Source organism: Clupea harengus, chromosome 8, assembly GCF_900700415.2.
Source record: "Clupea harengus chromosome 8, Ch_v2.0.2, whole genome shotgun sequence".
NCBI lineage: Eukaryota > Metazoa > Chordata > Actinopteri > Clupeiformes > Clupeidae > Clupea > Clupea harengus.
Window position 1 is genome coordinate 28,506,308 of NC_045159.1, and position 27,411 is coordinate 28,533,718.

At 43.9% G+C, this 27,411-nt stretch overlaps 2 protein-coding genes across 2 annotated transcripts; both read left to right on the forward strand.

Annotated features, from left to right (window-relative positions):
- Nucleotides 1-3,321: 3,321 nt before the first annotated feature.
- LOC116221575 lies at nt 3,322-21,115 on the forward strand. Its single transcript, XM_042708520.1, has 9 exons — nt 3,322-3,435; nt 3,741-3,854; nt 4,243-4,320; nt 16,507-16,745; nt 17,470-17,503; nt 17,751-17,831; nt 18,427-18,519; nt 20,612-20,725; nt 21,071-21,115. The coding sequence occupies exons 1-9, from the start codon at nt 3,322-3,324 to the stop codon at nt 21,113-21,115; spliced, it is 912 nt and encodes a 303-aa protein (XP_042564454.1).
- A 436-nt stretch (nt 21,116-21,551) lies between these two features.
- On the forward strand, nt 21,552-25,624 carry LOC116221543 (protein POF1B-like). Its single transcript, XM_031572628.1, has 6 exons — nt 21,552-21,726; nt 22,849-22,968; nt 23,262-23,390; nt 24,026-24,096; nt 24,484-24,598; nt 25,481-25,624. Exons 1-6 carry the CDS (start codon nt 21,616-21,618, stop codon nt 25,499-25,501), a joined length of 567 nt encoding a protein of 188 aa, XP_031428488.1. The 5' UTR covers nt 21,552-21,615; the 3' UTR covers nt 25,502-25,624.
- The last annotated feature ends 1,787 nt before the right edge of the window (nt 25,625-27,411 follow it).

Genomic DNA, 27,411 nt, shown 5'->3' on the forward strand with positions numbered 1-27,411 from the left:
TGTCTTTTTGTGTTTTAGCATTATGGCTTGCTGTATCGCTTCTCAATTCCAGTAAATCCTTGCTTTGCGTCCTGATGTGCATTTAAACATGGTGGATAGTCCATTCACAGCCACCCCTGTGGAGCTTGACCATTTGACCATTGAGCAACATTTAGGAATGTCACTCTACGACAGTAGTAATTCCCTGAAGTTATTCCCAAGTTACTGTAAAGGGTCCTGAGTCCTGGAATAGTTGCGGTGGAAAAAGGTCCTACAGAGTTCGCTGCAGGAAAGGGGATAGTTACATTTACATTTTACTTTTATCCAAAGCGACTTACAAGGAAATTGCATTTATACATCAGGAGCAGTTTTAGGGGTTCAGTGTCTTGCTCAAGGAAACTTACACACTTGGTAAGGAGGAGTGGGGAATCGAAATAGCAACCTTCCGATTACTAAACGACTCCTCTACCCCCTGTACCACCGTCGCCCCTGTGAACTGGGATTGGAGTCTTGTGATCTGTTGCAGTGAAGGTTTCTGATCTGGGCCACATGTGTCCTCTCCCCCCCCCCCCCCTCATCAGAAAGGGTAGTCTTCCACTGATCTCAGAGTCGCCTTTGCCAGCTGGCCTGGTGTTGCTGTTGGCCAGTTTGAAATAGTTTGGGAGCTCTCACCGACTGACTATGGGTTGTGTCATACTGGTGAGTCCCACCTACAGCAGTCAATATCCATGGTCAATAGGTCAATATCCATGTCTGGAGTATGAGGAACGACCCCCTTAGTCTACCCCTTAGCACAGGATTGGTGTGGGGATTGGACTCCCTTAGTCTCCCCCTTAGCACAGGATTGGTGTGGGGATTGGACCCCCTTAGTCTCCCCCTTAGCACAGGATTGGTGTGGGGATTGTGCTTGACCACAGCATCATTGGCCAGCAGATTTACATCAAGATTTAGATGGACATCTGTGGCAGCGCGATTGCCCTGGGACTGGACCAATGTCTGCGTAGCTCCAAGAATGGTCATAACTCTCTTGATCCTTGGCAGGCTAGAGATTTTAGTAGACCAGGTTAGTTATAACTATGTACTGCACGGGCGAGACTCACAGAGTGTTGTGTATATAAACCATAAAATCATGGTTTGCAATTCCAGTACTCTGGTTTGTATATAGACTGAGTTGCGCATGCAGAGTTTTGATTTGTTAAGGCAGGGTGTTGTACATAGTATCATTATGGGAAGATGCCTTTTTTAATTATTTCCCCCACTTTTTCAGTTTTAAACTAATTTTAAAGATTGTTAGACGATAGGTGACATGAAGGGGACAACTTTATGTAGCAATTGAGTTACTGCCAAAGTACATGTACAGCTTTGGAAGCTGGTCAAGCCACCACAATAATGGGTCATTACACACTCCATAGAGAATACACAGTTACTTGTCCTGAGCTGATAGAACATGTCATTTGCCACTTCACACCTTGCCTCGTCATTCACGCATTCTGCTTTTTGTATGCATAACAAAATGTCCAATTGGTTCACTGTATTGCCAATTAGACTTGTGGAAAAATCATTTCTGATGTAATGCCCTAATTCTTTTAATACATTGTTTATTGTATAAGGTTAGAAGAAGCAGACACCTGAAATCCAATCGTAAGCTGGAAGCTTTGGTTTTCAGTCCAGCAGTTCAGCCTGGTTTAAGTACACACTGTTTTGCATACCTGGTTTGTTTTGAATTTGCCTTTAAGAATCACTAACAGTGAATGTTTGCACTTTTTTTTAATTTTTTTTTTATCTTCCACCTCTCCAGTTCTTGTAACGTGCAGCCAAGGCCAACAGACCCATCCTATGTGCCAGTATTGAAGTTGATTTGTAGAAATCAGTTTTCATTTAGTATTTCAATTCTGTTTAGCGTATGATGCGTTTTCCCAGCATTTATGACCCTCCACGCTTTAATTCTGTCTGAGAAATGAGCTGTGTTAACCTTGATTATCTGGTCAAGGATATTACAGACAAGTAAAGAAATGTTTCCCCTGATTTTTTTTAATTTATTTTTTTTATAATTTGTTTCCTGCTTCAAGCTAGGTTTTAAACTAACAAGTAATAAGGTACTTTTAATCAATAATATCTTGAGAAAGGGCATGGAAATGATATTTTTTCTACTTTGACACACACGGAAAGTAGCCAAACTTTGCTGCTGTTTTGGAGAGATCCCTGGTTGCCACTGGTTCTGGTTCTGGTACGTATTTGGCACTTGTCCAGGTCAGATCCGATGACCATTAGGAGGATCTACCAGTGAGCCATTCTGGCCCTGGAACGGGGGCAAGAACAGGATTTTCTGCAGGTTTATCTGAGCTCAACCTGCGTTTAAAACACAGGATCAAAACATGGATCCCTAGCATGTGCCTGGGAATGTTTTCAAGAATTTTCCAGTTTAAGAATGTGCAAGGAAGTTAATTCCAATTCTTTCTTTTTTTTCTTGTTTAAGTAAACACAGGAGGAAGTTATTTATATCAATAAAGCCATTCCAATATATTTGGATCTTTTATGTTTATTGCCTTGCCTGTTAAACCTAAGAATACTGATGCTTACAATTTTTAGTTTGAGTATTTACACAAGTATTTATTGGTGTCAAAACTGAAATAGGTATACTGGCGATGTCTTGGTCATTTGCACTTTGTCCAGACTCATTATATTGTTTATTTGTAATTTATTTTGAGTTTGCCCATCTGAGTGGTTTAATAATGTAAGAACTTGTATTGTTTGAGGGAGATTGGTTTTGGCTTTGTATTTAACTGTGCACCTGGGAAATGATTAAAGAAGATATTTAAAACTTTATTGTGGACTGATTCTTTAGCCAGTGGGGTATTTGACGCAGGCCTTGCTAATGTACGGTCTTGCCATCTCCACCATTGGTATAGCTTATGCTTTTTGTGCTTTTTACCCCTCGCCAACATCCGTGTAGCAGCCTAACCGAAATCCTGAGGGAGTGTAGGTTCGATCATTCAACGAAAGGAGTAGTTTAATTATCACCCCAGAGACCTTGGCCCTCTTCTGACATGCGCGTTCATCGCAGTTTGGGATTCCTAGATAGGAGGTGTGTCTCTGTGAAATATTTGCATATTCAACCACTGGCACGTCTACTGAACACCGCTTTTCCAAGGAAGTAGCGTACAATAGCACTGACGCAGATTATTGAGTCCACACTGTCTGTCGTCTGTTCTCGTGATCCCAGCTTGCACTTTCTTGTATAATATATGTTGTTAATCGGAGAGAGATACTGAAAAACAAGTCCAGCACGGGTGAACTTAACTTCTTGCCGAGATGACGCTTCCCTATACCCAAGCTTCCACGATGTATCGTACAGTCAGCGTAGGTTCGGATCCTTCAGGAACGTTTCTGTCTCCTGGTAGTGACGGCGGATCGATGACCTACAGGACCCTGAACGTACCCTCTCCTATGTCTCAAGTACAGTACATAAATGGTGCCATGGACGGAAATGCTCATATCAGTGACGGCGGAGCGATGACTTACAGGACCCTGAACGTATCCTCTCCTCAAGTTCAGTACATAAATGGTGCCATGGACGGGAATGTTCCTATCAGTGACGGCGGAGCGATGACCTACAGGACCCTGAATGTATCCTCTCCTCAAGTACAATACATAAATGGTGCCATGGACGGAAATGCAGTTTATGGTGGTGTGCGTTACCTGGTCCCTGTTCAGAGGAACGATTCTTCCTACGTAGTGGTCAACCAAGCTGCGCAGGTTAGGCAACAGGTTATGCCACAGCAGGTCTTGACGCTGTATACTTGCAGAACTACGGCGTACAGAGAGGTAGCGCCAGCAGTGTGGACGAGGCTGAAATAGTTTACCGTCATGTTGAGGTGAGTTCAAAAGTGTACCTGTTGTAATCACTTATAAGTGTTTGTTTTAGCCATTAGTGTTTAGGGGAGATTAGTCTGTTATTTTGATCTGGTAATGATTGTGAACCTACCTGCATATATCATCTAAATTAAAAGGTTGGCCTGGACAACTTATCAGTAACCTATAGTCGTTTTGTTACACACTAAGGGCACTTGAAGGAGGCAATGTTTGGCATATATGACATGCAGATGCCTCCTCTGCGCAGGAGAGATCTAGCTTGACAAGTGTAGCTAAGTAAGAGGTTGTTAACAGTGGGGAGATGGAGCGCGTCCTTGAGGAAGATGAAGTCAGAATCACTGTACCTAGAGGGGAGGTCTATATCAAATCCACTTTGCACTATTTCCACAGGTGGATAATGGAAAAGCTCCCTCCGTTTTCAGCCAGACTTCAAGTCCCGCCAAGAGCCCAGAGCCGATCCCTCAAGAGGTACGCATACAGAAATGCATTTCGCATTGGCACATCTGCAAGTCCACATTCGTACATACACAAAACGGGCAGTGGGTGCTTCTTTGACTCTTAAAGTCATGTCATTTCTACATTTACATTTAGTCAATTAGCAGACGCTTTTATCCAAAGCGACTTACAAGGATGTATACACATTTACACTGATGGCACACTGCACATCAGGAGCAATTAGGGGTTCAGTGTCTTGCTCAAGGACGCTTCGACAGGGAATCGAACTAGTAACCTTCTGATTACTAAACGACTTCTCTACTTCCTGTACCACTGTCGCCCCATTTCTCAACTCCTAACCTGCTTAGCTGTTACCAAATTGACATTATTGTCACGCTGAGATAATGTACTCCAGTGATTACTGTTACTGTAGTTCCCTCAAGTCTTGTGGGGAGAATACTGGCCTGTATACACTGCAGTGTGTGTAGCATTGACACACTAAGTAAGCTGCTCTCTGAGAGAGGCTCTCATCCTTGCACACACTCTTCCTTCCTGACACGTGCAAACCCATCTCACACACCTCAGTACACACACACACACACATCAAAGAACAAACCAAAAATACATATATACGTAGATGTGTTTCGAATGGTATGTGCAAATGCACATACAAGAACCACATATTAAATCATATCCAATAATCTGTCCTTTGAATTACTCTCTCTTTGTAGCTCTCACTTATACCAACATTGTGCCCAGCTATGCACAGGTTTATTCAGCCTTAGCCTCCTTTGAAGACTATTATTGTACTAATGTTTGTCTCCAGTTGATAGTTGTGGCTGAGTAAGCATAGTTGTGTGTGTGTGTGTGTGTGTGTGTGTGTGTGTGTGTGTGTGTGTGTGTGTGTGTGTGTGTGTGTGTGTGTTTGTGTGTGTGTTTTGTGCCTATGTACCCACGCATGTGCGTGCCACTGTCTTCAGTAGAAAGAATCAACATAACCAAGAAGGGTGTGGTGAGGGTGTGGCATGTTTCAAGAACTGAATGATCCTTCATTAACTTCATAAATGACAATCATTTCCCCCATTCTCTTAGTTTCAATCACTAATTCACTTTTAGGGGTCGAGGCAACATTCGTTCTGCATAGATTTTCCTCTAATGCCCAATAAACTTTGCGTCTAGTTGCCAGGTCAATTTCTTTGTATTTTTTTTTTTACAGTAAGTGGATTCAAAGGTCTGTTTGGCAGACAGACAGGTAGACCGTGACACAGTGGTGTGTGAGACAGCTTCTCCTTCCGGTTCACTCTCAGCATTGGGAGCCGTTAAACAGATGGCACACATGGTACAAAATCATTCCTTCGAGTCCTGTCATCACTTTAGGATTGTTAGATCAGGTTGTGGCATGTGAGACACTTTAGTGAAATGCTCAGTGTGCCTGTTTATGCAAACGTTCCCACTGTAACAGTGCCAACAGTTAGTTGTGAGGTTTGAAAGCCTTGCAATTGCATAACAGTATTGGTGGATCTGAGTATCTTGTCAGTCTAGGTGAGGTCCATATCTCACCTGTGTGCTAAAGTGCCCCTGACATAGGGTTCAAAGTTCACCTTAGATAATATGTTGGCAACACAGCTACGGGTGTGTATGTATGACAGAAAGTGGAAGCGCCTGTCAAGTGCAACAGACGGACGTAAGCTCATGGACTGCATGTGTAGGGGAAGTGTTGCCTGAGGTAGCCTGTGCATTAGACCGCAGCTATCAGCAGTACTTCTGCACAGCCGCAGTAGGATTTCTGGAGTGTTGGATCAGTGCCAAAAGTAGTGCTATAAATCTCTAGCTTCCCAAACAGTGTGATACAGCATCAATCAAGTCAAGTCAAAATCAGGCATTCAAAATAGTGTTTACAGTGCTTCATTTGTTTAATTGAGGTACATTAGGATGGGATTGGGATTGGGAATTGTTCATTTTTATATACAGTTTCCAAATGTAGTCATAATTTAAAGCAAAATTGCATAAAAATTGCATATTAGCATCTGCTGTTAGATTCAATGGAACACAAATCAGTTCTATTTAAGAGAACTTAAGAGGCTAGAAGTGTAGCCTAATGTATGCTGTAAAAACTGTAAAAACTGTAAAAAAAAAAACACTAACCAGTCTTTGCATTCACTGTGTGCTGCTGGCTTATGAGTCAGATGAAAGATTGGCCTAAGATGAGTCAGTTGTTTTCAAAGGTGTGATTAGATGGGTTGCTAAGCTTGTCTGTGGACTACAGTCACTGCTCACAGCAAATTCCCTTCCATATATCGTGACCAGTGTTGTCTCTGGCACGGAAAGCCTGGTGTGGCACTATTAACTTTGTGGGCTGCACGTGACTCATCAGTGAAACTACACACAAAACGACTTGCTCAATGAATCCACATGGAATCACAAATGCACACATTACCGTAACGTGCCGCACGAGTTATTAAGCAGTATACAATCATTGTGTTCTGCTGCCACTGTGATAACAACACATCCAAAGTGACATTTCAGAGCAGGGGAGTCCATTGGTTTCCAGGCCTTAACCTAAATAGCCAAAATAACATGCATCGTAATAATGCACTAGACTCATCAGTGGCGTCATGTTCATTGATTGAACAACAATCTTTTATCTGGGCAAACTCTAGACTGATTGAGCGATGTTTGTCATTTCCATACTTCGGGTAATGTCTAGATTTGTTCAGGTTTGCGGTACATGTCTAAGAGGATTAAGTCTGTAGTGTGGTCATATTTCGTTTTTTTTTTATAAGAGTGCTGAGGGAAACTTAATTGGAGAGTCACCCTGTCTGCAGAACATGCAGAGAGAAGATCGCTACGAAAGGAAATCTTATCTGGTCTTATCATTACCACCCACCACCCACTACTTTATAGTGGGGGAAAAAAGCTTCTTCTTCTGGTCAGGCGTGACCAGTGCTGAAAAAACGGTACAATAGCCTACTAGATATTATCACTTGGGCATAGAATGTGAAGAAAGGCCTTTTTTGTAGGGCTGAACGATTTGGGAAAATAATCTAATTGCGATTTTTTACCAAAATATTGCGATTGCGATTTAATATGCGATTTTTTTTTTATCCTCTTTTTTTCCCAGCAAAACGTAATGAATGATTTAAATATGACCAACACAATATTAGATACATTTAGTGTAAAATATTCTTTCCCACATTTTACATTTTATTTAACTGATCATTACAGAAACAAGAACAACAAATTGGTGGCTTTGCCACTGTGCATTTAAGTAATTTAAAAAAAGTAATTTTAAGTATAAACACTAGGCATGCACTTTTTAAACACTGTGTGCAAAATGTACCATCTTAAAAAAAGTTTTTTAATCGCGAACGTTGCGGTTAGAAAATCGCGTTCTATCATATCGCGATTAAATCGCAAATGCAATTAATCGTTCAGCCCTACTTTTTTGTTTGCTGTTTTCTTATTTGCAAAATGCACAAAGTGCAGTTACCTCTCATGGCCACATGGTGCCACCTTGAATGTTAATGCACATTTGATAGGGTTCTCATATGTTTACATAACGTGTTGCTATTGGTGATTTTATTATTTGAATGTTTATGCAAACCAAAAGTGCATAGTGCTGCTAATTTTGTGGTTTTCAATATAAAACTTGGTGAAATCATTTCAGTTTTGTGTATCAGTAGTTTTTGAACATTTTCAGCACATTTGAACAAAACCGTGATAATACGGATAACCGTGATCATTTTGGTCACTATAATCGTGATATTACATTTTCATACGGTTTCATCTCTGCTTGGCCTAATCCCTTTCATCTTGTAAGGCACAGAAGAGCTTGTACATGTTGTCCCTCATCATCGTGTAATGAGTCTCACCTCTGCCAGATGATAATGACAGAGGCGTCTGAGCTCTCTGGTGATTTTAATGGCTTTCTGCCTGCAGCGGAAGCCCAAATCACTGGCATGTTTTGGGGAAATGTAGTCACGGGACGTGAGGCTTGACACGCATGTTAGGCAAACACATGGCAGGTTGACTTCTTCTAGCAGCTTTTGAGTAGGTAAGAGGGATCTTTGTGTAATGAGGGTTGCACCCAAAACATATTAAGATAAAGGACAGCCCGTCTATTATCAAATTGTTTCAGCTCTGCCTTATGTAGGGTGACCAGACGTCCTCTTTTACCCGGACATGTCCTCTTTTCGAGACCTAAAAAATGCGTCCGGCAGGGATTCCAAAAGCGTCTGGGATTTTGCCTCGTCGGATATTTGTGTTTCTCTGGGTCTTTCACAAGCTAGTTATTACGTCCTTTCAAGTTTTGGAAAGGGTATCTCCCTTACGTTCCACCTTCTTGCGCGAGCTCTGACTTTATAGAGAGAACTGTCATTGGTCGACCGTCTTCCCAGTGTTGCCAGATATGATAATTATCCTCCAAATACGATCATTTTGAGCCTTTGAAACGATACGCCATTTCCAATCTGGCAACACTGAGCACCTTGCCGCCTCCACTAGTTGCATCATTTACAACAGTACATGACATCTGCATGTGCAAAAGATGTCAAAACTTCGTCTCGGGGGAGGGGGCGGGGCGGGGTCATCTGCATGTGAAAAAGATGTGCAAAAACTCTGTTGCGAGGGAGGGGGTGGGTCCCGGCAACGAAGTGTCCTCTTTTTCACAAACTCAAATCTGGTCACTCTACCTTATGTAAGGTGAAGACTATAATTACCTCGGGTCTAGTGCAGCTCTAGTCCCTAGCTGTTCTGTTGTAACCATGTATCCATGCACACGGATCACCTTCTGGGCTCCAGCTTGCCAGGCTGGTTCAGGATGATTCAGCCAATTCATTTTGGTTCCTCTCTGTGACCTGCTTATGGAGGACAGTGAATACTCCAAACAGGCAAGGTAAACACAAGCGTGGTGTTTTTGAGAGTACTCCGAGGTGTTTTTGAGAGTACTCAGAGGTGTTTTTGAGAGTACTCCGAGGTGTTTTTGAGAGTACTCAGAGGTGTTTTTGAGAGTACTCAGAGGTACTTCAGTATAATTACCTCTCCTTTGCCCAAGGCATGTTATTACCCGGATTCTTTTCTACGTTTAACCCATTGTAGCTCCAAGCCTGTGAAATGTGTCATTTAAAGCACAAATACTGTGCTTCAGCTCCTAGAGCGATGCTAGCAAAGCTGAGGTCAACTGGAAAAGCAATATGGGAGGATACTGTATGGTTTTTATGTATTTGGTTCTCAAACTCATTTTGATCAAGATATTAGGATACACAAGTGAATTGCAGCTGGAAGTCCAGTAAGGTTTGGATGTGTTTTCAAGCTAAGCTAGTAATGACCTTGGGTCCTGCGCTAATCCAAAATGAAAAAGGGAAAAAGCCCTGAACCGCCCACAGGTGTGTCTCTGACTACTGTGAGACCGTAGTGAAAGACCACATCTGCTTTCTTTGAAATGGACACAACCCACAAGTTAGTAGGAAGGGATATAAAGAAGCACACAGGGACGCTCTTGTCAGGTTGTTGTAGAAGTAGGTCCATTCAGGCAGCACTGTGCTGCACCCCATTCCTGATCTGATCCCTTCAACATGCACATGCAACAGGGAACTGAGTCATTGGGTCCTTATGTTCCGCATTCATATTCTTAATATCACACAAGTGAAAGGCAAGGACATATTTGTACTTAACCTAAAATGATGAGATCGAGTAGATAATGAGAAGAGTCTGCTAATTCATTGCTTTTGCGATTGTGGGAGAAGAAGTCTTAAGTATTAAGGGATCCATTGGTAGCGTAGGCGTTTTAGTTCACACCCTCTGGGGCGGTGCCAAAGTCAGGCCCATCTTAATGATAGGACACCTCCTTCTTTATGGGACGTCTGATAAGGAGGACTTGGGTAGGGAACTACAAGAGAATACAAATTCCTCTGGATTGCTGACAGAAGTTTTACCAAAGAAAAACAAACTACGCTACACTGTCATGCATTAACTCATTAAGGGCAATTGTCATGTACCTTTGCTGTGATACTAAGAGTGCGTATAAATAATCTGACATGATTCCAGTTGTGTGAAGGTGTTATTGGTGCTTATTCATCCCACATTATAAATATGTCAGTGTTGCTTAAATGTTGATGTTAATGTGAAGCATTGCACATATCACTGGATGGAGTTTCATTTAGTAAGGTTAGTTTTAAGAGTTTAGTGAAACTTGAAACCATTGAATGGATATGTCATGTTGGTTGTTTTTAATGAAGTTGGCAGTAGTCTTCTGTTCCAGTTCTTTACTTATTCATCAGTTGTAAACCCACAGAAAATATAATTCCTTCATATTACAGTTACCTAATCTGTTGGTTAGACAGTCTGTGCTACTGAAATCCACAAGTCTATCCATTTTGTACAGCTGTCTGCATACATTTGGTAAGATATTGGATTGACCCATTCAATGGCTTCCAAAGTAAAGACCTTAAGCTTGAACCATCTTGAGATGAAAGAGCTGCTCAACTAGGGCTGAACGATTTGGGTAAATAATCTAATTGCGATTTTTTACCAAAATATTTTGCGGTTGCGATTTAATATGCGATTTTTTTTTTTTATCCTCTTTTTTTCCCAACAAAACGTAATGAATTATTTAAATATGACCAACACAATATTAGATACATTTAGTGTAAAATATTCTTTCCCATATTTTACATTTTTATTTAACTGCTCATTACAGAAACAAGAACAACAAATCGGTGGCTTTGCCACTGTGCATTTAAGTAATTTAAAAAAAGTAATTTTAAGTAGAAACACTAGGCATGCACTTTTTAAACACTGTGTGCAAAATGTACCATCTTAAAAAAAAAGTTGTAAAAAAATTATTATTATTTTTTATTTTTCTATCATATCGCGATTAAATCGCAAATGCAATTAATCGTTCAGCCCTATGCTCAACCCTAGAAACATGTTTGAAAGCCATGAACCAGTTTGTTTGTGAGGTGGTAGCAGATGTTTGCCTCTCTCATGATCTCTGTCCCTCTTAGACTCTGTCCCTCTCGGCTGTGTGAGCGCAGCGATCCTACTGTGCATTCAAGCCCAGGCACAAAGGGGGTTTCTCTTCTCTTGTTGTGTAAGTGATGCCTCGGACCTGTGGCGTGACCCAGTTCTGCTCACTCAGGTGGACAGACGACTCCATTGTTGCCCCATGGAAATAAAGGGGGAAGATGATGACATACTTAGTATGGTGCTATGGTGCGTATGTTTCACATGACAGACATCAAATTGACACAAATATCTCTCAGTATCTGTGAGAAATAGTCTGTCATTTGGATTGAGGCCACCAACATGCAAGTAGATCCCGGCCGCTGGAAGGCCTTGGGAAACCTGAAGAGACCAACAAGCTCCCTACGGAGAGATAAAGCCCTCCCCAATTACGGCAGGTCCGTGTAATTCTAACTTCTTATACGCTTGAATAACACAAGCGAACCCACAGTTAGTAACCCTCTCCAGGCTGATAGAGGATACTTCTGGGCTGTGGCACGAAAGAACAAACTGTGGGATTACTCCAGGGTTGTCCTTACAAACTCAATACAGGAGAGAGTAGAGGATTATTTCTCTTGGTTTTTCTGCTTTTTAGATTCCTTTTTGACCCAGCATATTTATTTATCCTTTGGCTTTTTGAGAGAGCAGAAGAGATAGAAAGAGAGAGAGAGAGAGAGAGAGAGAGAGAGAGAGAGAGCAGAAGAGCAGAAGAGGTAGAGTTTAGTTGTTTATCTGTATCTGAAAACATTAACGTAAGCCATTGAAGAGCATAACTCAAAAGTAAAGGTCAGTGGCACAGGTCCGCTCTACCATCGTTCTCGGATGACCTTAATTGGAGACTTCTTTCAACTTGACCATAAACCGACTAAACCTGTCATTCATCGTAGGCTTGCTTTCTACTCGGGGTGTGCAATCGGATTACAGGCTGCTGTTCATGGAAAGAAAGGGAAAGAGGAGATTTGGTTCTAATATTGTAAGTAAATCTCTCACGTTTTTGATACTAGTCTTAATCCAGTACCATACAGTTCTATTGCCTGTTCTGTTGCGCGTCACGGTTATTGTTTGTTTATGTGCCGTGTGTAGCAGATCCCATAAACGTTTACCTGCTGTAATCAGGTAACTTTGGTTGAAGATAACTACCCAATAACATTTGCCTGTAGTATACACTTCAAAGAGAAAACCACTATGGCAATGTAGCATTTTGCATATTTTTTTTATAATCACATTATGTGAATGCTAGCTTTTTCCTCTGTGTTGTACATCAGTTGAGTTCAGTTCATACTGACTTTGGGTTTGGACTTGACTTTCTCACGAAGGAGTAGACCTTTAGTAGAGGCTGGGTGTGACGAGCTCCCTCTACTGAAAAGGCTATACCCACAAGCATCCTCCACTGAAAAGGCTATACCCACAAGCATCCTCCACTGAAAAGGCTATACCCACAAGCTTCCTCCACTGAAAAGGCTATACCCACAAGCTTCCTCCACTGAAAAGGCTATACCCACAGGCTTTCCTCCTCAACCACACCTGTTTGATAGTGCACGTAAACAGAAGTTTGAGTTTTGAGCTTCGCATTCAAGGCAAAGGATTGACTCCTTTGCTGCCTGGGTGATTCTTCCCTCCACATTCCCCCATGTTAGCTTCCAGACAGATGTGGTATGTTGACGGACATCTGCTCTAGTGAGACCTGTTTCCTTGAGGTGTTGCCCTGGGGCGGTTGGGTTGGGTCCGCCTCCTGCAGGTAGCTAATCCACCCAGCGCTAACCAGCTCTCACCCGCCCTCCATGCAAACTCAGCGTTAGCATGCAAAGAATGTTCCCACCGCAGGCACCGCCCTTCGAGGCAACGCTTCACACCTACACCCTAAACAAAGACCACAGGGATTTCTGCTGACAGAGGACAACCTCAGGAGAGCACTGATATATACACCTTTTGGACGCGCCGCAGTTAATGTGTACACTTCTCAGCAACACTTGATTTGAAGGATTCATTATATGATGGTCACCAAGCTATTAGTTGCTACGCAACAAACACTCAACAAACCTTTGACGCACTGATCAACTACCCAGACCTTGACCTTAAATCTATGCCTAATTGTCTTCCTCATTTCAATAGTTTGTTGATTGCTTATGATAGCTCAGTAGATAAAGTAGGACTATGTATTGGACTGAAGTCTGAAGTATTTTATGCCTCTTAGGGTTAGAGATATAGGATGCTGGGGTAAAAAAAAAAAAACTAAGAGTAATTTTCGGATGAACATCATAGGCACTACAGACTTGAGTTGGCACTATGCTACACTTAGGCACTGTATTTACCCAGGTGCAACATGCAGCTTGTTTAAAAAGAGGACATTCGTGGAGGCAGCTGTATGCGGTTGTGTGAGCCTGCTCATTACACACACACACACACACACACACACACACACACAGTGGAATCTTGCCTGACAGCTGTGCCACACCCTTGCATCAGATCATTGTTTTGGAGTATTCTGCAGGAGACTGTTGCCACCTTTCATGTTGGATCACACCTGAACCTTCAGTAGTTCAAAACAGCCCACATCATAAACATGGCAATTATCATGGGAGGGGGAGGGTCAGATCTCACTAAGACTTGACACAGAGAGGCACTCCGATGTCTATTAACCCATCTAGATGTCCTGTAAAGTCCGTTTCAAAAAGAATCTTGAACAATGCAGACACGAGCTGCCACCATGTAACAGTAACACCCCAGACACAGTCATTGACCCTCACACTTGAGATCATGTAGAATCTGTCTTGGGGGAGAATCTGCTCCCTCCACGTGGGGCACCACAGCATTTCTGAAATGAAATCAGGCGTCAGGAGTTGAGCCGTGGCACCCAGGGGAGCTGTGAGAGTGGCGGAGGCTAACGGCTCGTACCGCAGCACATTACTTGGCGCCAGTGTGCCGACGCACCGCCCAGCCCTCGCACGCCTCTCAGAGCCCAGAGCCCAGAGCCCAGAGCCCAGAGCTGAAACTGAGCCCCAGCACAAGATGAGAGTGCCTCCTCCCCCCCAGGGCGGCCCTGCAGTAAGAGGGCTCGGCTGTCAGCGGTTTGGAGTCCTCATGGGGCATGATGGGGGCATCTGAGGGGGTAGAGGGGTAAACACTAAAGCAGGGAGGATCAGATGAGAAGAAAAACACCAGAGAGTGGCTGATGAGATGAACTGTGTGGTTTTGATGATGCTGTTAGTGGACCCAGTTGGACCAAATCCAATTGTGATGCCTTCATTTGATCAGGATAAAACAATAAGTAATAAAGAAATATAGATTATCGCACACGTTTTGCATACACCAAATCTTTTTGCTGTGGACGTGGAGACTGCCATTGCATTTGACACATCAATGACACATCAATGAAAATGGCACTTTTCCCATATTACTGTCCATTCACTTGAATGTTTGTCTCATGAGAAATGTTTGTTTCAGGTGTTTATATATATATATCTATTTACATATTTAAGGATGGGAACAAATGGGATTAAAGGTTGGGATTGAATGAATCCACCCGGCCGACCTCAAGCAGATGCGTCCCCCCTTATGTGCCGTGGTTCTGCTTAAGGTTCCTTTCTGACTAACAGGGAGTTTTTTCATGCCCGTGTTGCCATTGTGCTTGCACTAAGGGGGTTCAGGCTCTGGGCTCTGTAAAGCGCCTAGAGACAATTTGTATTGTTATGGCGCTATATAAATAAAATTGAATTGAATTGAATTGAATTGAATTGAATTGAATGAGAAACTCTCACTCTCACTCTCACTCTCACTCTCACTCTCACTCTCACTACAGTGCTTCCATCCATCAGCAGGGAAGCAGGCCTCAGTCGACGGGTAGATAAGTGAGCAGGACGCTGTTTGAACACAGGGTTAGACAGGGAGGGGCCTGCTGCTGAAAGTGAGGGCATTCTTGGTTTCCATGCATTGTGTGAAAGTGACAGGCCCATTACATAAGACACACATGGAACTGACTGTGTGTTATCAGAGCTGTCTGTCACAATGGGGCATCCCACGCAGTCTGTTTTGCTTCTGTGTGTGTGTGTGTGTGTGTGTGTGTGTGTGTGTGTGTGTGTGTGTGTGTGTGTGTGTGTGTGTGTGTGTGTGTGTGTGTGTGTGTGTGTGTGCGCACGTGTATGTAGGAATTCAATGGGAGAAACATAACACTTCTGTGGTCTAGACAATGCAGATGGTTTTACAGACTTGCTGTTTGTTGAGTTTTAAACGTGACAACTGAGAAAAGTACTCCATAGATCAGCTGCTTATTTAAACAGTCTTCCATGGGATCAATCCGTTTCATTCCATCCTCTGCTGAGCCTCCTCACTTTGACTAGTGCGTAACTTGCAATTACAGCAGTTACATTTCTGCACTTCTTTTTCTTTTTTATTTCATTTCATTTCATTTTGTTATACAGTACCAGTCAAAAGTTTGGACACACCTTACATTTTTTTGAGAAGTGTTTTCTTTACTTTTATTATTTTCTAAATTGTAGATTAATACTGAAGAAATTTAAACTACAAAAGAACACATATGGAATGATTTACTAAACAAATAAAGTGTTATCTACCATGTAGAAAATAATAAAAGTAAAGAAAAAACTTCTCAAAAAATGAGAAGGTGTGTCCAAACTTTTGACTGGTACTGTATGTCTTATGTAAAGTCGTATTTATTGTTACACCAGGGTCTATTGCTCGTAGCTTGACTATTCTCTCCCTTTTACGTCGCTTTGGACAAAAGCGTCTGCTAAATGACTAAATGTAAATGTAAAGCTTCCAGTGGTCATATCTGCAGATACTCTGGCATGTACAAGATGTACAACATGTTAGTCTGAGAAGGAATTTGAGAAGGAATGTGATGTAAGATTTGCAGTTAAGCTAATTGAATAAATATCCATAGGGAGTTTCTGTTCAATGCCTGTTCAACCCTGTGGCAATGAAACCGCTTTATTGTGGTTTGGAACACACACAAATGACTCTGCGCAATGTGTATGAAGATGTTCTTCGTTCACATTCGAATCACTTAACTGTGGTTCTTTCACACACCTCATCTCTGTCTCTGTCTCTAACAGGAAGCAGTTTGTCCAATAACTGTGACCTGAGCCCTTCAGAGCAAGCTCACTTTCTTTCTCTGTCCTTCTGCCCTCTTTTCTATGGTTTACCCTCCCATCTTGTGTTCCCCATTCCTCTCCTCTCTCTACCTCCTCCTCTCCACAGGTTGAGGTGGTGAACACCAGCAGTGTCAGCGTTCAGGAGGAGAGCGTGGTGGAGGAGTCGGTGGTGGAGTCGGTGGTGCAGAAGTTCTCCAGGGTGGAGGTGAGGGCCGAGCTGCCCGAGCCCGAGCCGGCGCCCAAGCTGGACACGCGCTACTTCGGAGAGCTGCTGGCGGAGGTCTACCGCAAGAACTGTGACATCCACTCCTGCATCTCGGAGCATGTGGCCAAGATCCGTGGACGGTGGGCGGCCTGTCTTAACCCCCCCCCTGACACTGACTCAGGACCTGCTAACGTCATGCCAAATTAGGTCCCCACAAAACACGGCAGAGAAGGCTGTGAAGTTAGTATAGAAACGAAAAAAGGCAAAGAAGGCTGGGAAGTTAGTATAGAAACTAAAAAAGGCAGAGAAGGCTGGGAAGTTAGTATACAAACTAAAAAAGGCAGAGAAGGCTGGGAAATTAGTATAAAAACTAAAGGGAGAATTAGTTTGGTTTCTCCATTTTGGAAAATGTGATGATAATGATGGACTAGGCTTGAGAAAAACATCACCAAGCAGTAGTAGTAGAAATCGAAAGGTCGTTACCTCTAGTTGTTTAAAATTCTTTCCCCACTGTTGTTCAAAGGTACAGTTGGATTAGAATTGTAGACTGAACCTTTAATGAAAGCTGTGAAAATCACAACTGGAAAAAACATCCCAAGCCAAGCAAATTGCTGGGAAACTTCCTGAACCCGTTTCCCCAACCCCAGACCTGTCCTGGATAATTGATCTGGAGCTGTGAATCACTGGTCAAACAGAGGGAAAACTAGAGCAGCAAGCGTTTAAGCCCCTCCAACTCAGAGCGGGTCGCTGGTCTGCTGTAAGGGCCATGTTATGATTTGTGATTTACTGGCAAAGATAAGCAACACTTATTCTGTGTAACCACTCCTCCTCTGACACTAACTCTGTTCTGGCATGTTCTCACAGGAAACATCTCCTGGATCCCACCATTGACTACAAGGTAAGGGTGTGGCTGACACCAGGCCGGGCCAGTTTCTCCTCGATTGTATTAGTTCTTATTTGATGTGTAATGAGACTCTCATGTGGGCGTGAGGAGGTGATGAGGGTGGCGGGTGGTGTATAATGAGACTCACTCTGTGATTGTGATTCTGTGGGATCCCTGAGGAGGTGTGTAGAGTGGGCAGGCTGGCTCTTGCTAGGCGCTGTCTGACGTGGTGAGTGTGTTCTCTCTCCCGCCGCGCCGACAGGTTGAGAGGCTGGAGGTGGAGGCCTTAATCCCCAAAGGCCTGTCGGAGCTGACCAAACAGCAGATCCGCTACCTGCTGCAGGTGGGTGCTCTTAGTTGTCTTTCCTTGTCAAAATTGACTTTGAATCTTAGATCTACCCATTGGTTTCAAAATGGTGTTTCCCGTCGCACCAAATGTCATTATAGTATGCATCATTGCCATTCTGAAGACGCACACAGTATCTCCTGCAAAAAAACAAACTATACTTTGTAGGGTAGTAGACTGTACACCTCAACAAAGCTCCACTAAACAGGAGCTGATTACTGATTAGTAATTGCAAATATGAAATCACATATATGAAGCACAAACATTTCAAACAACACCCTCCAGCCATAACCATTCCCCCTTTGTCCTTGGCAGTCCTCCCCATAAAGCTCATCACTCTTTGCTTCCTCCCTCCCTCCCTCCCTCTCTCCCTCCCTCCCTCTCTCTCTCTCTCCCTTTCTCTCTCTCTTCCTCTCTCTCTCTCTCTCTGTATCTCTCTCTCTCCCTCCCTCTCTCCCTCCCTCCCTCCCTCCCTCCTCTCTCTCTCTCTCTCTCTCTCTCTCTCCCTCCCTCCCTCCCTCTCTCCCTCCCTCTTTCTCTCCCTCTCTCCCTCCCTCTCTCTCTCTCTCTCCCTCCCTCTCTCCCTCCCTAGACCCGGCTGACGGCTGATAAGACCATGCGCCTGCTCCTGACCACCTTCAGCAGCCTGAGAGAGGAGCTGCTGCACATGCGGGACAACCTCCATGTGAGTGCTCCACCACTAATGGCCACCAGGGGGGAGCGATAGAGAGGATCACATGTTTTTTTTTTTCTTCATCGCTCAAAGGCAGAGCAGAAGCAGGATTAGCAGCCCGCCCACATTCACTGCATTCCTAGTGGTCTGGAAGCATTCCATTGATCCAAATGATGTTGAAAGTGATTAGAACCATTCGTAGTAGTTCAGCTCTCGCAAAACCCAGTGAAAACTGATAGCCTAGCCATGCCCCAGGCTAGTATAATAACAGGTTGTTGTGGGGTATTCGAAGGTAAAGTTCGGAGAAAGAGAAAGGGAAACTGGGACTTGGATGTGTTCTTGGCGTGTTTGCACTGAGAATGAGGAAGAGGGTTCAATATTCCATGAATGCGTGTTTCATGAATGCTTGATACGTTGAATCTCAATAACATTGATTGGTTTGGTTTGCCAGGTTTGGTTAGATAGAGTGCCACTGTCCAACCAAAAGGCCTCAACAATGCCCAATCATCTCAACTATGTCTGGGAATGTGAAGCTTTCATTTCACCTTAAAGTTCTTCAAAGCAACTGAATGTCACTCATCACCGTCCGTGTCTCCCATTGCACTGTTGTCAGTCTGGAGCAAACCCTCAGAAGTTTGTGAGGTCGAAACTGACATGCAGTTTGACATTTAGGTCATGAATAATGAAACAATCTAGACCAGCATCTTTACAGGTGAGAGTTTGAAGCCTCTTGCGTTCTGTGAGAGTGACGTTAGATTGATCGGATCTTAAGCCTCTTGTGTTCTGTGAGCGTGACGTTAGATTGATCGGATCTTCATTTATTGCTGCATGAGTTGGCATATGTAATTCTTGCATTCTCAACCAGTGTCATGATGTGGTGCCAACCAGCACTTCCAAGTAGAACAACTGTGTGAGCAATCTCAAGTGTTGGAACACTCACTTAGAAAAACCTGTTACCTATTAGGGAGAACAGTTGAGTTTTTGACAGTTTATATCAGCATTGTAATACAGGTTACAAATGAAGAACCTGGACAGGAGAGAGAGAGAGAGAGAGAGAGAGAGAGAGAGAGAGAGAGGATGAGGATGTGTGGGGAAGAGTAAGGGGAAGATAGAGTGTGTTCATTCATGCGTGAGAATTGTCTTCCTTCTAGAGTGGGCAGGTGTGTGAACCTGTAGAACAGCAGAATAAACAGCAGAATGAACTGCAGAATGAACCTGTAGAATAATAATAATAATAATAATAATGTATTTTATTTGTAATGCACTCTTCATTCAAAAGAATCTCAGAGTGCCAACATATTAAAAACTAACTATAATAATACAATAAAATAAAAATGAATTAACATAAGCATAATAGAACACTTTAATGCTTATTTAGACTTTAGAACATTTTAACATACGATTTAACACAAGGCCAGAAATGCCTTCCTGAATAAAAATGTTTTTAGTCCAGCTTTAAAGGAGTCCAGCGTCTGCGTTGCCCTTAGGTGGTCAGGGAGGCTGTTCCATAAGCGTGGCGCTGCCGAGCAAAAGGCCCGGTCGCCCATGGTGCGGAGCTTGCTTTTGGGGACGCGGAGGAGCGAGCTGTTTGAAGACCTGAGGGTGCAGGTGGAGGTTTGGGGAGTAATTAATTCTTGCAGGTAGGGAGGTGCATGCCCATTTATGCATGTATGGGTGAGTATAAGAACTTTGACGTCAATCCGGAAAGAGACAGGGAGCCAGTGTAGTGAGTGTAATATCGGTGTTATGTGCTCATATTTCCGGACCCTCATCAGGATCCTGGCAGCGCTGTTTTGGATGTATTGCAGCTTCTGGATGTTCTTGCCAGAATGAACAGTAGAGTGTCAATGTGGGCCCTCGTTTCATAGATGGGCAACTGGCAACGAGCAAAGTCCACCGCTCATGATGAACTAAAGCTAGTTCAAGAGCCATGAGCAACATCCCGAGAGCAAACATGGGTGGCTCAGTCACATGATAGCTTTACTTTACATGTGAGATGGACATTGCTCGTCAATGAAATTTGAGCCCCAAATGTTTATTACAACTTTGTGTGTGTCTGTGTCTGTGTGTGTGTGTGTGTGCGTGTGTCTGTTTGTTTGTGCAGCGCATAGAGAGTGAGAAAGAGGAGCTGGAGAGGGATCTGAGCTTCAAGTCTGACCAGGCCGTGCAGTACGACCGCCTTGTCGAGAGTCTGAGAGAAAGCAACCGGCTGATCCAGGTACGGCACATGGTAGAAGTGGCCTCTAGTCTCGAATGCCTCTGATATACAGGTACGGCACATGGTAGAAGTGGCCTCTAGTCTCGAATGCCTCTAGATCCAGGTACGGCACATGGTAGAAGTGGCCTCTAGTCTCTAATGCCTCTAGATCCAGGTACAGCACATGGTAGAAGTGGCCTCTAGTGCCTCTAGATCCAGGCACAGCACATGGTAGAAGTGGCCTCTAGTCTCTAATGCCTCTGATATAGAGGTACAGCACATGGTAGAAGTGGCCTCTAGTGCCTCTAGATCCAGGTACAGCACATGGTAGAAGTGGCCTCTAGTCTCTAATGCCTCTAGATCCAGGTACAGCACATGGTAGAAGTGGCCTCTAGTCTCGAATGCCTCTAGATCCAGTCAGGGTTCACGTCACATTCTGTTCATCTGACTTCATTCTGCTTCTTGTTCACCCTGTGTTCTGGATCTCTCTCTCTCTCTTTCGCTCTTGCTCTCTCTCTCTCCCTCTCTCTCTCTCTCTCTCTCTCTCTCTCTCTCTTTCTTTCTGGGTTCTGTTCCGCCTGAGATCCATTACATTTACATTTACATTTAGTCATTTAGCAGACGCTTTTATCCAAAGCGACTTACATATGTGGGACTTACAAGGATGTATACACATTTTACATTTACACTGATGGCACACTGCACATCAGGAGCAATTAGGGGTTCAGTGTCTTGCTCAAGGACGCTTCGACAGGGAATCGAACTTCTGATTACTAAACGACTTCTCTACCTCCTGTACCACTGTCGCCCCTTACTCTTTGTTCCCTGTTCCCTGTTCCCTGTTCCGTGTTCCGTGTTCTTCCGTGCAGGTGACCCTGAAGGAGACCACCAGCTCCCAGCGCAGCCTGGAGATGCAGCTCCTCAGCACCCGCAGCAGCGACTCCAGCCACGAGTTCCGCATCAAGGAGCTGGAGGGCAGCAGGAGGGCCCTGGAGCAGGAGAACGAGATGCTCAGACAGAAGGTAAGGTACAGCAGTACTCAGGAGATGCTCAGAGCAGGTCTAGGATCAGTACTCAGGATCATGCATGCAGTTACATGGGCACAGATCATGTACACTCTTGGGAGCAGGGATTATATAGGCAGGACACACAGCAGTAGCAGGATCAGAGGGAACCACAGCAGTAGCAGGATCAGAGGAAGACACAGCAGTAGCAGGATCAGGATCAGAGGAAGACACAGCAGGCCTTAGATCAGTGGTATGCCCAAAAGGCCTGGGGTTAGTGGGGACCACAGCAGTAGCAGTAGCAGGATCAGAGGAAGACACAGCAGTAGCAGTAGCAGGATCAGAGGAAGACACAGCAGGCCTTAGATCAGTGGTATGCCCAAAAGGCCTTAGATCAGAGGAAGACACAGCAGGCCTTAGATCAGTGGTATGCCCAAAAGGCCTGGGGTTAGTGGGGACCACCGGCAGTACTGAGATTACTGCTACCCGACAGTAAGGGTAGGATCCTCACAGTCAGCTTTGGATAGGAGCTGGAGGACTGCAGGAAGGCGCTGGAGTAGGAGGGACAAGACACTGTGGTACAGAAGCACTCGGGAGAGGCCTCATGGCTGGTTGGATCTGGGTGATTTAACAGCCCTGCTGCCGGCCCTCCAGGAATCTCACTTTTTCATTCTTGTTCTCTCTCTGTGTTCCCCCCGATCTCTCTTTTAACTCGTTTTTTTCACGTTGTCTTCTTCTCTTCTTCTTCTTCTGTTTGATCTTGTCTCCCCGTCTTTTCTCCACCTATCTGTTCCCCCTCTCCCACATCTCTCCTGCTGTCTCCCTCTCCTCTCCTCTCCTCTCCTCTCCTCTCCCTCTCCTCTCCTCTCCTCTCCCTCTCCTCTCCTCTCCTCTCCTCTCCTCTCTCTCTCCTCTCCTCTCTCTCTCCTCTCTCTCTCCTCTCCTCTCCTCTCCTCTCTCTCTCCTCTCCTCTCCTCTCCTCTCTCTCTCCTCTCCTCTCTCTCCCTCTCCCTCTCCTCTCCTCTCCTCTCCTCTCTCTCTCCTCTCTCTCTCCTCTCTCTCTCCTCTCCTCTCTCTCTCCTCTCCTCTCCCTCTCCTCTCCTCTCCTCTCCTCTCCTCTCCTCTCCTCTGCTCCTCCAGCTGGCGGGCCAGAGCAGTAGCTCCACTCTGCAGGTTAAGACAGAAGAGCTGTCTCGCCAGTATAACCAGATGCTCACTTCCCTGCGCGAGGAGAAGGACAGGGAGCTTCAGATCCTCCGGGTGAGTCTGGGTCTCAGTGAGTTTGGTGCGTAAATGTGCTCGTAAGTGTTTGTTTGTTAAGCGTGTATAAAGGAAAATGTGTGTGTGTGTGTGTGCTATTTGTGTGTGTATGTGAGAGCGAGAGCGAGATCATGAGAGATCGGAGAGCATGTTCTTTTATCATCCATTTCTTGGTTGAGTGTGTATGAGTTTATGTGTGCGTGTGTGTGTGAAGGAACATGTGTGTGTGTGCGTGTGTGAAGGAACATGTGCGTGTGTGTGAAGGAACATGTGTGTGTGTGTGTGTGTTGCAGACCCAGGTGATAAAGATCCAGACTGAACACACCACGGAGCGCACCAGTGACAGGAGCCTGCAGCTGCGCATCACCGAGCTCCTGGCCACCCTGGAGCTGCGCGAGACTCTCATCAAACGGCAGGCGGAGGTCAGGGGTCAAACTACACACATGACACGTGTCACCCCGTCACAATGACTGAGGGCCTGTCAAATTCTGTACAAGATTATTATTTGTGTACTATTTAGTCAAAGATGACATGCGTTGATTTATCAGTATCAGTATCAGTAACTCTACGATCGCAAAGAGCCAGTGAGCTGCAGTGTCTGAACTAAAAGTGGGTGTGAAATGATACACTTATTCAACTCCACGGTACGTTAAAGGAGCAATTGAATACCACTGAAGAGTGTAATTAAGCAAGGGTGTAAGGAGCGGTTCGACTTTAGTGTGAATTTTGAACAGCACTTTGAAACTTTATCACCCTGTAGAAAAGGACCAGTGGTATCTGTTAGTGTTCATTTTTACTCTGAATGTTATACTGGGGATCCATTCATCTGTACAATGCTCACATTACCAACCTAATCGCAGAATACAAGGAAACTCACATTTTAGCACCCTTTTAGGATCGTTGCATAATCAAAGAATAGTCTTATGATTATGTAACAATATTAATGACGATTTTTTTTTGAAATGCTGATCATTTTCTAGCGGTATTTTATCTCCGTCTCTGACTGCACCCTCACAGCAGCCCTGTCTTTGTCTTTGTCTTTGTCTTCACCATGCAGGACATCCTGAGACTCCAGCAGGAGAAAAACAGCGCCGCACAAAATGTCACCAGGACTGTCATCACTAAAAGGTGACCTTTCACCCCTCACTCACTCACTCACCTTTGACCTCTTAGTGTCAGCATCCTGACCTCTAGAAGATTGTAATCATTCAAGAGTGACCAACAGTAAGAGAGTCCCTGAATTAAAGGACGTCATTGGTAGAAATCTGTAACTTTGAGGGGAAAAAAAGATGACAACACAAACTAATCCCTGCCCCACTATTTGGTAAAGTCTCAGTCATTTGGAGTAAAGTGTTGTGATCTGAAGTTGATCAGCAAACCTGCTAAATCACTGGCATCGTCTTCCAATGCAAGTCCTGTGATCCCCTGTGTCACGTCCCCTGTGCTCTGCCAGCGTGTCCCGTAGGGGCTGACACGTCTGACACGTCTGCTCCGTCTGCTCCGTCTGTCTCACAGGTACAGGAACCAGTACCCCATGATGGGGCTGCTCAGCGATGACTACCAGTCCACGTCCCCGGTCAAGGACACCAAGACCATTGTGATCGAGAATAGCGGAGAAATGATCAAACAGGTAAGGGAAGGTCAGCGGAAGCAGCACTCACGGTAGCACAGCTCTCTCTCCCTCTCACCAGACATCATCACCACAGCTCTTGTTACCATCAAAGTGGTGATTAGTAACTGTCATTTCATTTGAAAAAAAAAAATTACATTTAATTTAATTTCGTAATTCCGTCACGTGTAACTAGTTACTCCCCAACCCTGTGTATAGCTATACATACAGTACGCCTTGCATTTCTTTTACTCACTGAATCATTTTCAGTAGGAGGTGTCTGGTGAGACAGCTTTATGACTGATTGCTGGTGTCGGAGCAACATGCTAAATTCTACCTGTGTGTGCCATCCACAGTTAATGGATGTGATCACCAGTGTTCTAAATTCCATGCCTCTAATGCCCATTTAGGCTGTTTTTGGTTGCTAAGGGAGTTGCTAAGGCAGTTACTGTTAGTGTGCTACACAGAAGTTTGTTTGTTTGTTTTGGTAGAGAACTTTGCCAAAACCATTTTGCATGTATACAAACTCAGGTGCTACTTTTAAGTTTGGGATGAAGCAAGCAAGAACAGCCTACCATTATGTTTTACTAAATGTTATAATGAATCATGTATAACTACCCTGCTATACAATGAACTCTCTACTTTTGTAGTTGATATGAAATGGTGATGAATGAAAGACTAGAGAAGGAGTCAGAAATGGCCTGTGATTCTGAGCGGCCGTCCGTTAGAGACCTCTCAGACATCTCAAGGACTTGTGAGCTCAGTCAGACTCTTAACCCATGTCTCAACTTCTATCACTGTGTTGTAGTGTCAAGTGCCTATCAGGGTAGCCAGCAGGGGGAATGCTGTTGTGTTTTGGCTCAGTGATAAATGCATGTGTTTCTGTTCTGCTTCTCCGGACAGGAAATCTTTACCACCCATTAAAGAACAAAACAAAAACCAAACTGCTTCTCTCTGACAGGAATGAATGACATGAAGACCCTGGAGACTCTCTCTCTCTCTCTCTCTCTCTCTGTCTCTCTCTGTCTCTCCCTCTCTCTCTCTCTCTCTCTCTCTCTCTCTCTGTCTCTGTCTCTCCCTCTCCCTCTCCCTCTCTCTCTCTCTCCTTCCCCCGTACCGCATGCTTTTGTCTCGCTTTCTCCGGGGCTAAGTCAGGGTGGTGGTGGTAAGGGCAAACACTAAAGGCACTAAGGCTTGGGCGCAGCGTGCTATTGGGACACCCAGGGGTGGGGATGTACGGGGATAGACACGAGTGAGTTAAGAGCTACCAAAATGACTCATTTGAGCTTGGGTTAGAAGGTGGGGAATTGGGGATAGTATCTGCAGGTCAGGACCACTTCAGAGCTGTCAAGGTTCTGTCGTTGGACCTTTTTGACCTTTCTGTTATTTAATGTTTCCACCACAACTCTGGTAGCCTCAGAGAAATTCTTATGCATCAAAATACTAACAGGAATGTAAATAAATGCAATTTGAATAAACATGGGAAGTATAAAAACAAGGGATGCATGCTTTTAACATGTGCATTTTTAAAAGGAGACCATTTATATAAGGAACGAAACGGACACCATTTTCAGTTTTTTTGGTAATGGTAAATTATGTTTTTATTTTTTGTTTGTGTACAATCGTGTATTTCAGCACGCAAATGTTGTTGATTGTTGTTGTTGTTGTTGTTGTTGTTAAGGTTACAAGGGGTGTATTGGTTATTTGCTAGCTATTTGCTGTTGGCTGGTGATGGAGCTTGCATGACGGGACATTTTATTTTATGTATTTGTTTTACACCAGACCAAAAACATTTTATTGATATATATAGTTTGTCACCTGTTTTTTCTACTTTGTTTTTTTGTATTGGTTCATTAATGGCTTCAGTTTGTAGGTGTAATTTGGGACCATTGCTAGTTATAGCCCTGAACTGAGTAGAATTTGAGTCCACTCTGTTTGAACTCGAGGGAATTGAAACAAATTCAGATTTGTTTGAGTTCCAGGTGTGTTGAGGATTTGGAGGGTGAGAAATTGGGCTGGGATTCGAAAAAAAGCTCTCATGGTAAAAGAGTAATTTTTCTAGTCCTAGCGCCACCTTCTGACCAGTTCTTGAACTGCACTGAAGAGAGAAAACAGAATTGGCACAAATTCTAGAGAAAAAAACACACTACTTAATCCACTATAATAATTTATCAAACAAATGTTGTTGTATCTTTTTTTCTTATAATTGTAATAATTCAACTACAGAGTGCTGCTCTTCAAGTGACTCATCTGAATGCAAGCCTACTTTAGTTAGTAAAAACTCATTTAGTGGAACTGTTGCGTTACAAAATTAGCCTATGTCAAATAACTGGTCAGATGCACTGGCAATCAAGTATTCAGTACAATCCCAAAAAACATCCTGTCATGTGTAATAGATTATGAGACCGGCCAATAATCACCAATAGGATCAATACATGACCACTGTAACCCCTTAAGCTCGGTTGGTGATGCGCTGTCATTCATGAACCCAACATCAGTCTTCAAACTGCATTTGGGATGTTATAGTGGAACAAATCCTGCTTGATCTCTGTAATAGGACACATTTCCAAAAAATGCTTGAAATCTGCCACACTGGCTATAATTGAATTTCTACATTAGCGGAATCTTGGCCAGGATTTGTTTCTTGAATGCATCATCCCAAACACAAGGTCTGAGTGAATGATACAAGTCTTAAAGTCTGTTCTGCCCTGTCAGATTTATTAAAGTGCTTCAACACAAAACATAGAGCATAGTTGGGAGAGTGTACAACAAGGAATTGATTTACTGTTCACTGTGGACACGGAATATAATGATGACATTTAGCCATAGGCTTA

Excerpts from the sequence above, each read along its gene's own strand:
- LOC116221575 (XM_042708520.1), top strand. The coding sequence starts at position 3,322 with ATGTATCGTACAGTCAGCGTAGGTTCGGATCCTTCAGGAACGTTTCTG. Across the intron at positions 3,436-3,740 it reads TACCCTCTCCTATGTCTCAA|GCAACAGGTTATGCCACAGC; the intron begins GTACAGTACATA and ends TGCGCAGGTTAG. Across the intron at positions 16,746-17,469 it reads GTGGCCAAGATCCGTGGACG|GAAACATCTCCTGGATCCCA; the intron begins GTGGGCGGCCTG and ends ATGTTCTCACAG.
- LOC116221543 (XM_031572628.1), top strand. The coding sequence starts at position 21,616 with ATGCAGCTCCTCAGCACCCGCAGCAGCGACTCCAGCCACGAGTTCCGC. Across the intron at positions 23,391-24,025 it reads TCATCAAACGGCAGGCGGAG|GACATCCTGAGACTCCAGCA; the intron begins GTCAGGGGTCAA and ends TTCACCATGCAG. Across the intron at positions 24,097-24,483 it reads AGGACTGTCATCACTAAAAG|GTACAGGAACCAGTACCCCA; the intron begins GTGACCTTTCAC and ends TCTGTCTCACAG.